The sequence below is a fragment of the Taudactylus pleione genome, unplaced genomic scaffold (assembly GCF_031769625.1).
Source record: "Taudactylus pleione unplaced genomic scaffold, aTauple2 ptg000327l, whole genome shotgun sequence".
Lineage (NCBI taxonomy): Eukaryota > Metazoa > Chordata > Amphibia > Anura > Myobatrachidae > Taudactylus > Taudactylus pleione.
The window spans coordinates 592,811-606,239 of NW_028284728.1; the positions used below are offsets into that span (position 1 = coordinate 592,811).

At 45.7% G+C, this 13,429-nt stretch overlaps 1 protein-coding gene across 1 annotated transcript; it reads right to left on the reverse strand.

Moving 5' to 3' along the window:
• Positions 1-339: 339 nt before the first annotated feature.
• On the reverse strand, positions 340-11,133 carry LOC148509397 (antibacterial peptide PMAP-23-like). Its single transcript, XM_088443120.1, has 4 exons — positions 10,909-11,133; positions 6,466-6,567; positions 3,254-3,325; positions 340-534 (listed from the first exon to the last, which is right to left on the reverse strand). Exons 1-4 carry the CDS (start codon positions 11,095-11,097, stop codon positions 466-468), a joined length of 432 nt encoding a protein of 143 aa, XP_088299246.1. The 5' UTR covers positions 11,098-11,133; the 3' UTR covers positions 340-465.
• Between the last annotated feature and the right edge of the window lie 2,296 nt (positions 11,134-13,429).

Genomic DNA, 13,429 nt, shown 5'->3' on the forward strand with positions numbered 1-13,429 from the left:
GGCTCTTCCAATCAGTACCCCATTTCCCCTCAGTGCCCCTTGTTAACACTGCAGCACTTACTCTCCCACATCACAGGAAGTGAGGATGCCAACAACCATAACATGACATGTTCTACAATATGGCCGAGACAATACAAAACCTGGCGCTGTAGCCACGACTGGGGCTGGCTGGTTCCTAGTGGATTGATAGTCTGCATTATCTTACATATTGGCTGTCTCTGCTGTCTGCTGGCTACACAATGTCCCCTTTCTCTGATATGGAGGAAAATTAATCTGAATGGTAAAACGAGGTTCTACTACTCAGTAATCAGATGGACAAATCCAATGACAAGTGGGCAGAAGATTTTATTTTATTGGTTTAGGTAGCATCAAGCTCTCCATCAATCAGCAGAGCATTATCATGTAATATACTGCAATATATAGCACAATGGTGGAGCTGTGACATCATACGCCTCAGGTAGGTGTCTACAACCATTTTGGACTTGGATAATAACCAATAACACTTCCACCCCCAATGTATCTTCTTCTTGAATTCTGTAACAGGAAATAAATAGATTGTCAGATGCATTATATTTACATATATTACATATATATGTAGCATTCATGAAAATTACTTTTCTTTCTATTGTGGTAAAATATAGCTTCTTTTTTATAATACATGTAGGTGATAATAATAATAATAATAATAATAATAATAATAATAATAATAATAATAATAATAATAATAATAATAATAATAATAATAATTGTAGATCACCTGCTGCTAATCCAGTTTGGACAATTTTTTTTTTTTTTTTATTTCTAAGCATTTTAACTCAGGGGGTAAAGGATAATAAATTGAATCATTAGCCACATTCAGGGCTGCTGACAGCACTGCCGGGCCCAGTGCTGGGAGGGGGCATGGTTAAGTCGGGTAGTTGTGGCCAGACCCCTCTTTGCATAAAAGAAAAAATATAATATGTTTGCAGCCAAAAGTGCGATCACCCCCCCCCCCCCCCCAAGCACATCACACAGGGAAAGAGAGGGCTGACTGCTGTGTGTGTGCTGGACTGGAGAGAGAGGCTACTGCAGTAGCAGTCAGTCCTCCAGTGATAGTGGGGTGCTGCAAGACCCCACCAGACCGCTCCAACTGGCCCAGGCCAGAGTAATGAGTACCCGCTCCCTCCCTCTCAGTACTCCTGGCCACATTTACTAGCATTGGTCTCCATTTATGGTGATGAGCCCCACAATATTATTATTATTATTGTTTATTTATATGGCGCCACAAGTGTTCCACAGCGCCTTACATAGTACATGAACAAATAGGTTGATTTACATTCACTTACAGTACAGTACAGCACAGTACAATACAATACAATACAGGACATGGATAATATACATTGCTACATTCGCGACCATAACACCCAGATAAGCAACAATGCAAAGCAACCAAGTGTTAGGTGCCCTGGTAGAGAGTAAGAAGCAGATGAAGGTAGAGTAAGGAGAAGCACAAGAGGGTAGAGGGCCCTGCTCATAGGAGCTTACATTCTAAGGGGGAGGGACAGACAGACAAGGGTGAAGGAGTATGTAGCAGCAAGTTAAGATGAGAGCTGGAAGGGTTTGATGAAATAGTGGGTCTTGAGAGCCCGTTTGAAGGATTGTAGAGAGGTGGAGAGTCTGATGGGAAGCGGGAGAGAGTTCCAAAGGTGGGGAGCAGCGCGGGCAAAATCTTGGAGGCGGGAGTGGGAGGAAGTAATCAATTGGCATGAGAGGCCAATATGCTGTGCATGCCTAATCTCTCACTCTCAGGAGGCGCCTCCACAAGTAACATATACAAAGATGTTTGCCAGGAGGCAAAGCGTGACATCACATCAGAGTGCAATCCCCTGCTATGTTATAGCATATCCACCACTTTCATTAAATAGAACATTTCCAATTCTTCTCCTAATATACTGCTTGGTTCAGTCTCGTATGTGTCATACATTACTAATGAGATGAGGGGACAGCAGGTCTGTCTATATCACATGTGGAAATATTATATTAATGTTTCCCACAGAGTCCTTAGAAGTACAACTGGAATGCACAGAATTCTTTACATTTATAGTATAGGACAAATCCCAGAGACCTTGGTGTAAGTCTTTTTTTTAGAATAAAAATTTCCATGTGCCCCAGCAAGGAATGCCCCAAAAATGTGTTTCAGTGACCAATCTCTGCACAATTAGCGACATTTTTGCACTGCTCGACTATTGTACCTACAGATCTGGCGGCCACGGCCGGTAAACTGAAGATGACTTGCGATGAAATTTCACACTAATTGTGATCAGGTCATTTCACCTAACTGCCAAGATATATTGATACAATCTATGATGTCAGCTGTTATTACACTGTTCCTATGTTCTTATCGCTACTACTGGTAAATCCTGCAGATTATTAATCTACTGACATAACTCTATTGTTACATCTACTCCCTGAAGATTCCTACCTATATACCTGTCTGTTATTACCCAGTTTTGCTCTATTAATGTTCCCAATTGTAAAACACAACGGAATATGCTGCGCTATATAAGAAACTGTTAATAAATAAATAATAAATAAATAAGAAACATGGTGACATTTTCAGAGGGTATAAATACCCTTATGCGCACACCACAGAGCACCATGGCGTGCCACGGCATGCTAAGATGCAGTATAACGTGCCAAGATGCGAGAGAGTGTAATACCACTCCTCAAATGGCAGATGGCGTCCTTCTCTAACCGTACTGGGCATGCTTCAAAGAGCCATCGACAAGGAATCTCTACAATAGGCCCAACCACAAAATAAAATGTCATGGAACAGCTTGCAGCCAACTCACATGCCTTGCAAAATTAACAGCACCCAAATAGGGATATAGCACAGCAAGCAGGTAGGTGGCCCTGCAGCACAGCCTACATCCACCGTACTGATTATGCACCATATTTACAAAGCTGCACAAAACTACCCACAGCAATAGACAGCACAGCGTGACCAGTGTAATAGATGACTTTCAAAGCAAACTACACTACAGTATATAGCGTTTTTCTCCCCATGGAGCTGATTAATATATAGAACTGCCACCCTTGTGAGCTTCTGGCCATTTACCCTGGGTGGCAGTTGGTCAGCTGTACTGCGATCTCATTCTGGCACCCCTATCTCCACAGACATCACAGTGTGTTCTGCAAACTCATGCACCCCTCAATAAAAATGGCCATACAGCCCACAGTTTGGAACTTGTATATGTGACCGTTAATGACTTACCTTGGTCAGACTGGAGCATATTATCATATCCGCATTCTTCTCAGCCAAGCGAACAGTACAAGCTTTAACATCCTGCAAAATCCAATAAAGCAAAATGACCAAAGTGGTCCGGTCCCTTATCCCCAACAGCACATTATCTGAACAGACTATTGGACACCAGATGGTCTGCAAGGGGCTCAGACAGGGAGCAGCGCAGCTCACATATTCTGTAACCTCACAGACTTATAGTATATATATATATATATATATATATACACAGTATATATATATAGTATATTTTGTTTCATTTCATTTTCTTATTAACTACATTTCAAATTGCTGCCACCTCGCACAAATGACCCGTCCCCTTGGAAAAGTGTAAAAGAATCAGGAATCTTTTTGAATCAATCAATCAATTCAGTTTACTTTCACTACAAAACATTAATAATGCATTGGAAGTGACAGTCTGTATGGAATCCAGGAATAAAAAAAAGTATCACAAAAGGATAATTACCCTACAGGTATACATTAAACACATAAATCACAGAGGGGAAAAAATAGTTCTCAACCTAACAGTACGGGTCTAAAGCTGGGTACACACTGAACGATAGTGTACTCACCGATGTGACCCACGATTCCAACGCCGCCGGGCCGACATAGAGGGCAGTCCATACACACATTGGGCTGTCCGGTGCCCAACCGCCCAATATGCCGGCCCCCGCCACATAGCACTGCATGGGATCGTCAGCCGCATCGCCTGATCTTCCTGAATATACAAAAGATCAGGCGATGCGGCTGACGACCCCATGGGAGTGCGCACTATGTTATGTAGTGCATACACACTTCATGATATTGACGGTTTCTCGTTCCAATGCGTCAGAATTGTCCAAATCGTTAGCAATATCGTGTAGTGTGTAGGGGCCTATTATCAATCTTTTTTTTTTACTAAAATAATGTGAAAATGGGTGTTTTCATGTCCTCACATTATTTTAGTATCACTTAAATGTATCAAAGGACTTTTGTAGGAATTTTAGTGAAAAAATTCCACCAAGCCCTTAAATTGGAAATGGGAAATGCGATCTGATTCAAATTTATTTAAAGAAACTGTAAAAAATATACCTGGAGGGAGGACTGCAATAATAATGCTATCTGAAGATGGCGTTATGCAGGGTTCCCTGCTCCGGCTCAGCCCTCCCTGCCTTCTGACAGGGAGAACAGAGACTGGGGAAAGCTTCTGTGATCAGCCATGTGTGTCTGATAGACCACAGACTGATCACAGTGAAAAACAAATGTTATAACAGAAAATAAAAAAATTACCTGCACCCTGGGACCAGTGATCGGTGAGTTCCCCTGTGACCTGGTCATCTGAAATGTCCTGTGAACTTAGATGCAGTTAAAGTCACTAAAACACAATAAAACTGCACCTAAATACCCGTGCTGGGACATAATGTCCCAGTAAGGGTATTTAAGCGCAGTTTTTTTGTGTTTTTGATTTTTCTAGTGAGGTTGGCAAATGCCTCCTTTTTACTGCTGCACTAATACCTGATCCTCTCTTCCGGGTTAGCGCTGGATGTTTCTTTTTCTGTTTTGCACTTAAAGTCCCGGCCGACAGAACAGGAGCCCAGTGATCAGATGACCGGAGTCACAGAGGTAAGTGTTAGCGGAGGTCCCCAGCCAGCCACCCCCATTTCTGTCCCCAGCCAGCCACCCCCTCTTCTGTCCCTAGCCAGTGACCCCCACTGTTGTCCCCAGCCAGCCACCCCCTCTTCTGTCCCCAGCCAGCCACCCCCTCTTCTGTCCCCAGCCAGCCACCCCCTCTTCTGTCCCCAGCCAGTCAGTCCCACTTCTGTCCCCAGCCAGTCAGCCCTACTTCTGTCCCCAGCAGCACTCTCGCTTCCCTTACCTTGATGGCTCCTCTCTTCCAGCAGCGGCAGGTTTGCTCCTCTCTTCCAGCAGCAGTGGCAGCGGGCAGCATGCTCCTCTCCTCCAGCAGCGGTGGGCAGGCTCCTCTCCTCTAGCAGTGGTGGGTGGGCTCCTCTCCTCCAGCAGCGGTGGGCGGGCTCCTCTCTTCCAGCAGTGTCGGGTGGGCTCCTCTCCTCGAGCAGCGGCGGGCTCCTCTCCTCCAGCAGCGGCGGGCGGGCTCCTCTCCTCCAGCAGTGGTGGGTGGGCTCCTCTCCTCCAGCAGCGGCGGGCGGGCTCCTCCTCCAGCAGCGGCGGGCGGGCTCCTCTCCTCCAGCAGCGACGGGCGGGCTCCTCTACTCCAGCAGTGACGGGCGGGCTCCTCTCTTCCAGCAGTGTCGGGTGGGCTCCTCTCTTCCAGCAGTGTCGGGCGGGCTCCTCTCCTCCAGCAGCGGCGGGCGGGCTCCTCTCCTCCAGCAGCGGTGGGCGGGCTTCTCTCCTCCAGCAATGACGGGCGGGCTCCTCTCCTCCAGCAGCGACGGGCAGGCTCCTCTCCTCCAGCAGCGACGGGCGGGCTCCTCTCTTCCAGCAGTGTCAGGCGGGCTCCTCTCCTCCAGCAGCGGAGGGCGGGCTCCTCTCCTCCAGCAGTGTCGGGCGGGCTCCTCTCCTCCAGCAGTGGCGGGCGGGCTCCTCTCCTCCAGCAGCGGCGGGCGGGCTTCTCTCCTCCAGCAGCGGCGGCGCAGATTGATGCCATGACGTCACACACCGTGCGCCTTCTTTAAAAGAAAAAAAAACTTTTAAGCACAGCAGCTGGGATGGATGGTGGCCGTGGAAGAGGGTGGGAAATGGGCGGGCAGCAGGCGGATCCCCTTCCCGGGACCTTGCAGTGGCTACTGTTGTGCTCCACCCCCTCTCGGCAGTTCTGCTGTCTGCTCAGCTGTGTTACGGCGGGGAAGTGTGCGGTCTTTGGTGTCACCCCCTTGGAGGGTGACACCCGGGTGGCACACACCCCCCTTGTGACACCACTGCAGCTACGGACAGTGATCCTCAAATTAGTATGTGGCCAGGAAATTAAATTTTTATTCATGTGTCTGAGAAATACAGATTTCATTCACTGTATCAGCTGGAATAATGCATCATCTTAGAAAGTTGTCTTCATTTCATTTCCAACTAAGAATATTTTATACTTATGCATCATCTTCGAAAATTGCTAACTATGACTGGCATATATTTTAAAATTAAAATTCCTTATTGACTACAATACGGTACATAACCCACTTTGTAAGAAGATTAATACATTATTTACCACCTAAATATTGTGATATAATACTCACCCCATCTGGTTTGTAATCACACAGTGCTAATTCCCCTCTGGCAGATTTGGGGCACACAGTTTCCTGTATCATGACCCCCAATGACTGGGAATGTTTTTCCTCCTAATAAGAGATTATTTGTAAATGTAAGAATCTGAGCTCTGCAAATGCAATAATGCCTCATACTAACTTGTGAATCCTAAAATGAGCTATACAAGAGTTTTAATGTTGGTAAAATTTGGGTGTTTTCACCCCCTTTTCACATTATTTTAGTAACAAACCAATGGATGAAAGGGCAATTGGAGGACAATTCACCAAATTCTCCTCCAAGCCCTTAAAGTCGCATTATTTTAGTAATCAATTTGCATTTCCCATATTTGTAGTGGGAAATGTGATCTGCTCAAATTTAGTAAAATAAAATTGTAAAAAAAAACACTGGAGACTGTCCTGCTATAATAACACTATCTTAAGATGATGTTATCAAGACATCCCTCCATTTTATCTATTCCAGTTGAACCTTCCCTGCATGCTGACAGGAAATTCAGGGCCTGAAGTAGACTTCTGTGATCAGCCATGTGTGTCTTATAAACCACAGGCTAATCACAGTGAAAAAAATAGTTGAAAAATAAAATAAAAAATGTACCTCCATTAAGTGATCCAGTGAGGTGCCCCGGTCCCCTGAACACTGTTAAATTACATACTATGAAGTACCAGCTGGAATCTCACTTTACAGTACAGATCAGTTGGCAGAGGAGAGCAATCAGATGACCAGATCACCATGGAGCTCACTGGATCACCTGAAAAGAGGTAAGCGTATGCTTAGCAGTGTGGGTAGGGGGAGACTTAGCCGGTGGTGTATACACCGTCAAAGTCTCAGGGAATTGTTTGCAAAAAATACCCTAAGAAGCGTGGGGAGAGGATTCGCAGGGACAGAGCTTTTCCTCCAATTCTGTCCCTGCATGTGATATTTCATATATCGTTGTAATGTATTTGTATATTGCATTGTGAATTTGGGCCACTTGGACCCTATATAACACCAGTAAATTAAATGCCAGTGAGTATAAATGATTCCACTTATTAATGCTGTGTAGAGATCAATGAATTTCCTGTGGTTTGATTGTGGGAAAATGTGTAGTATCTACTATAGCTAAAGGTTTGGTTTTGTGGTGAGGGAATCAAATCTTTTCTCAATAGTGGAAACAGCAGTTACTTAAAGATCAATATATCAGGCACATTTATATACATTGTTATTTCATTTTCACTACTTTCCTAGTATTTGTAGTTCACAAAAAAACATGTTAAAGACACTTTTGTTTTGTCTATTTCCTTTAACTGTAGATATGGGAGAAGTAATATAATTAATAATTGGGGTATTTTAAGAAGAACAGGAGACCCCTATCTCCACTTCCCTGATGAAGTGGATGAAACGCGTTGGTAATTACTTGGTTCACTGATAATCTACTTTCTATATCTGTTCAGCACATTTAACTTTTTCCCTGGACTGTTATGAAGAATATTTTTAAAATGTGGAGGATTTCTATGAGATTGGGAAGCTTTACCCCAATACTGTACATAATCAAACCAGATAAACTATTATTATTAGTATTAGTAGTATTTCTTGATGTAGATGATGTCATTACCAAAAAGACACTATTTATATTTTTTTAATATGATTTGTAGTTGCATTTTCTTTAGCAAAGGCATGTAGAGTGTGAAGTACACATGGGCTCCTGGGTCCAGCTGCGCCCATACCTTCCATCCTGCCCCCATAGACTACATGTACTTCTCTGCCAATGCTGCAGAAATCACCAGAAAAATTACCATGGTCCTATTTTCCCATAGTTCTGCTCATGCAAAGTAGACAAACCACTGGGAAAATGGCACCAACTTCCCAATAACAGGGCTTCAGTGTGTCCTCTGCTATTGCTGCCACCTACCCTGAACACAATTTGTCATAAGGCTGCACCCCAGGAGGCTGGTGGGTTGAAGTGCCATGACCGGAGCAGCACACACTGGTCAGAGCATCCTAAGGACACTCCGAGCAGCTGTATAGGCTGCAGGGTCCATGGATGGAGCATCTGATAGTTACCCCAGCTGGCACTGCAGCACTAATACTGGCTGGAATGGCATCCTGCTAGCCAGATGCAGGGGCTGTGATGGTGCCACCCCCAGAGCCAACCACCCTCCTTACTGCCCTGGGCTCTAGTACCAATTCCCCAGAGATATTCCAATTTGCAGTAGACTCTGGCAAAGTGTGAGAGTCTTTTAGGCACCTGCACCAGCAAGAGGGGGGGGGGGCAACACACATACTGTACACAGGGCACCTCCTTTCTTAATGCACAGAAAGCTACAGTACCTAATTAATCTACTTTCTATCTTGTTCTAGCATAATCCAATTGGCAGCATAATAAGCCATCTAATTGTCTATCTGTGATTGGCTGAGTGATGCAAGAGACCACTCCTGATTGGCTGCCCGCCTAGCATGCAGCCAGGCTCTCTGACACTAAACTCACCAATTTTCATTGGATTATGTAGGGATAAGACCAAAAGATTTTAGGTAAATATTAATTAGGGAGGAACCTACAGATGTGTCCTGGTACATCTTTGCTCCATACTCCATGTACTGCACCCTGCTCGTCGCACTGTTACATGGCGTGTTGAGTCACATCGTAAGTGTCGGAGAGTGTAATACAACTTTCTGTCCACCAGATGTTGTTTTTCCTAAACTGCACTGGGCATGCGTTAAAATATACAATGCAATGTATGTAGTACCGCCACTGATAGGCTGACTAAACCTGTCATTCGGTACACTATAGTTGTCATGGATCGAGAGCTGTAATTGAGAGTGTAATAAAGGATTCAATCATTCGGTGTGCGAATCCTGAGTACACTTTTAATAAACAATTCATTAATGTGTTCTGCCATCATTATTACAGTATAGTATGCTAGATACACATAACAGCAAGGTAACAGCTCATTTTAGAAAAGTCGGTGCCCATCCATGCGACATTGTTCTGCTGTGATGTGCGGCATCAACACATTGATAACATGCCTTAGAAATGAACAGTTGGGTTTGAAGGGCACTGCATAAATCCATCACTGAACTACAATTCTCAGGCCAGAAAGAGGTGTCTCTGGATTACAAACTGACTGTGCATTTTATGCCGCACACTTGCAGCAATTTTGGCACTCCTGTACACAGCCATAAGTGCCTTCAGTGGTATGCAGCAATCATGCAGTTATGGCATGTCTCAGGAACAAGTAGTAAGGTCTGAATAGTGGTGCATATATCCATCACTGAGCTACAAGTGCTAGCCCAGAAAGAGGTGTCTCTGGATTAGCAACGTGTTGTACAAACTCCAAGCAGCACAGTAGTGCCGACATTGCCGCACATTGCTGTGTGAGCGCCGCGCACCACTTTCTGCAGTGCCGCAGTGACCAGCATTTACTAATGTGTACCGATTAGCGACATGTCGTACAACCTCCAAGCGGCACAGCAGTGGCGACATTGCCGTAAGTGTGCAGCATAAAATGCACAGTCAGTTTGTAATCCAGAGACACCTCTTTCTGGGCTGAGATTTGTGGTTCATTGACAATTTCATAGAAGGCTGCTAAAACCCCACTACTAAAGCATGCCATCACTGTGTGAGTGCCGCACATCACTGCAAAATAGCCTGCCATGCAGAATTACTACAGTACTGTATACCTGTATTGAAGCCACTGTTTACACTCTGCAATACTGTACAGTATATGATTGGTCCGCCTGTCAGGGCTTACTGTTCTATTGTATTCTGTAGTGCCATACTGTATCCATCCACTGCTGTATTATTCACCGCTTACACTGTGGCCCTGATTCAGAGCCGGACGCTCTGACAGAGTGCTTGCTCTGAATCAAGGCCGACCCTCTTACTTTTTGGAGCGGCCTCCTGGCCGCTCGCATATCTGTGTGTGACCACCCACAGCTTTAGCAAGTGGCCAAAATGATGGTTGCGATGGTCAAGACCATCGCGACCATTGGGCTTGCAACAAGACCCTTGCGGTAGGGTCTCACTGCCGCAAGCCCTGGAGTGCTTTTGGCTCTATCAGAGCCAAAAGCATTCCCACTGACATCGCTAGAGATGTCAGTGGGGCCAGCCCCAGATGGTAGGCATTCCCATGGGAACACCTCCGTCTGGGCAGCCATGCCCCCGGCACGCCCACCAAAGGGGGCGTGCTGTCAATCACCTCCCGGCCGTTGGGAAGGGTAGGCGAGTCTGACCAATAGGGGCGGCAGGTTATGGTCATGTGTTTTCTTGCCAATCAGTAAAGAGCTTAGCTTACAAACCACACATCAAAGTGCATGAAAACATAGAGTGTGGCAGAAACGCAGCTTAGTAAATCTCCCACAAGGTATGTAACAGCTGTGCTGCAATTAATATATTTTAGCACCCCAGATATTACACTGCAATTGCCCCCATACTGTACCTTCAAGAGTACAGGGGGGACATCATACAAGGGTTTATATAAATACAGGACATTTTCCTCCACGTTGAAGCGTTTCACAGCCTCTATTATCCGTGTTTCATCCTGGGTGTCACGTTCCCGAGACTGTGAGAGACAGGTGTCTAATGTGACTGCAGAGAGTAAGAGCAGAGGCAGCCAGCAGCTCCTCATCTTGTGCTGAGTTAGAGGGATCCTCCGGTCTCTGAGTCTGTTTCCACCTTTCTACATTACACAGCTTCCTCCTCCTCCTCCTCCTCTAACATCATATTTGCAGGATGTGATTTCATGTTGAAACTGAGAATTGCTCCATTACTATGACAGTATTATTGCCAACACAAACTGCGCTTTAAAGATGTTTCTAGAAGACTTTGGCCCTCATTCAGAGCCGCACGTTAACAACAGTACGCTCGTTGCGTTCCGATGTTGACTAACCGCGCATGCGTCGGTGTTACACCGCGCATGTGCGTACGGCAGATTGCGAGCTTTTTTTCTCTCGTTCCTAAAATAGCGTACAGGAAGTGACATGTCAAATGTGATTGACAGAACAGGGCGTTTTTGGGTGTTGACGGGGGTGGAGATGAAAAAACGCAGGCGTGGCGAGGCGTTTTTGGGGCGTACATACATTAGCAGATGCGAACGTCAAATGTGTTCGGACCGTCTCATACGTCACTGAAACATCCGCTTTCCCTTCAAAATGCTCGCACAGCTTAGGGTCAGGATTACTCGACCACATTGGCGATGGCCTTCTCCTCCGTCCCGGGACTCCACGATGGTGCAGCGATTAATCGCGGCTGGTCAGTAAAGTAATTAGTGTTGGATTGAAATCCGGCTTGGTATGTGTTTGGAAAGCAGTTTTTTGGGATAGCACAAAAGCGTACGCAGGTGGAAATCAGAGCTGCTAATGTCATGATTACACAATCAATTAGCGTACATTTTTGGGGTTTTATTTTGGCCACAATTTGGTGGTTATGGCCTATTGTAACAATAATGTCATCATCTTTTAATTAGCTCCCCTTTTTTTTGGTTTACTGTGGAATTTGCATCGCTATGTGATTTTTTAAACGTTCCTTAAAGAGGCATTTTTTTTTTTTAAAGAGGGTCAGTTTTTGCGTTTAAGGCCAGGACTAAATGTAACCCATTTGTACAATAATGTCACAATACAATGTCAGTGTTTTGTTTTTAATTTATTGTTTACACACAAACAAATTGGCCTAATATTGTATTGCCTTTTTTTGTGGCCAAGATATATGATCCAAAAAAAAAAAAAACATAACTACTAACATAAGCGTAAATACAAAATTTAAAAACATTTCACAAGAAAGGAGAGGGAAGTTTTGACCAGAAAGGAATATGAGCCAAGCACAGAAGGAAAGTGGGAAAAGTCGCCATTGCTGTCACCGTTTTCTCGCCCGTTTGGCTGGGTGAGGGTGGGCGCCAGACCGGGTCCGGGATGCCATCGGGCTGGCCTGTCCAGAGGCAGATGTTGTGGCCTCTGGACTAGGCACAGGGCTAGGCACATTTGGAGGATTGCCTGATGTTGTGCCAGAGGTGGTGGATCCGGATGTTCCGGCAGGAAGGGAGGTCGGCTCCACCATGTGCTGGCGAACGAGCTGCTCCAGGGCATCGGCGATGCGGATGTTGGCCCTGGTATTTTCCGCCAGGGCCTGACCAATGGTCACGTTGGCCGCAGCATTTTGCTCCAGGGCCTCAGCCACCCGTATCAGACTGGCGTCCATCCTCTGCAGAATCTCCGTATGGCAATCCGATTTAAAATTGAGTTCTGTGAGGAGGCCCACTGCCTGCGAGGGGGCACGCCCTGGACTGGCTTCTGCAGGGTCCTCAGCCGGATGTACTGGTTCCTCCCCTGCAGAGTCAGCAGAAATTCTGCGGCCAAGGCTCCCCTCTGGAGCAGACTCATCCGCCTCTGTCTCTGTTAGGAAAATGGAGAAAAGACTCACATTAGAATCTACATATTGGCACAATAGCATTTCTGAGTTGGTGACATCACAAGACTTACCTTGGCCAACATGAGGAGCCGCAAAGTCTGGCATGTCCGTATCCATGTTGGACACGCCAAACACCTCCACAGCCTGCACACACCCCTGTGCCATCTCTTCTAAGTCTGTCAACTCCAATGACACAGGGGTGGGACCCCCACCTGTCCCCCTTGCATGCCTAGCCCTGTCGGCAAGTTTTTGTTTGAGACGATATTTGAAGTCTGCCCATCTGTGGAATGAATTTGGAACCATTATCCTTTTTTTTTACAATGGGGTTTGTTTATAGGATGGGAAAGTGTTTACTTACCGCCGTTTGACATCCCGGGCTAGACGGACATAATCACCCACCCTATTGACAGCAACGGCGACCTCCTCCCACATTCTCCACTTCTGGCTTTGGCTCATATTCCTGGCTGCCTGGGGCAGGATGTCAACGCACTTCTGGATCAAAACCTCCATCTCCTTGCTTGTGAAATGTGGCTGCCTTTTTTTTTTTGCAGCTTTGG

Bases quoted from the DNA above. Each gene is read 5' to 3' on its own strand.
- LOC148509397 (XM_088443120.1), bottom strand. From the start codon at position 11,097: ATGAGGAGCTGCTGGCTGCCTCTGCTCTTACTCTCTGCAGTCACATTA. The intron at 6,568-10,908 runs GTACAGTATGGG...ATCTCTTATTAG, and splicing joins TCCCCCCTGTACTCTTGAAG to GAGGAAAAACATTCCCAGTC. The intron at 3,326-6,465 runs GTGAGTATTATA...TGGATTTTGCAG, and splicing joins GTGATTACAAACCAGATGGG to GATGTTAAAGCTTGTACTGT.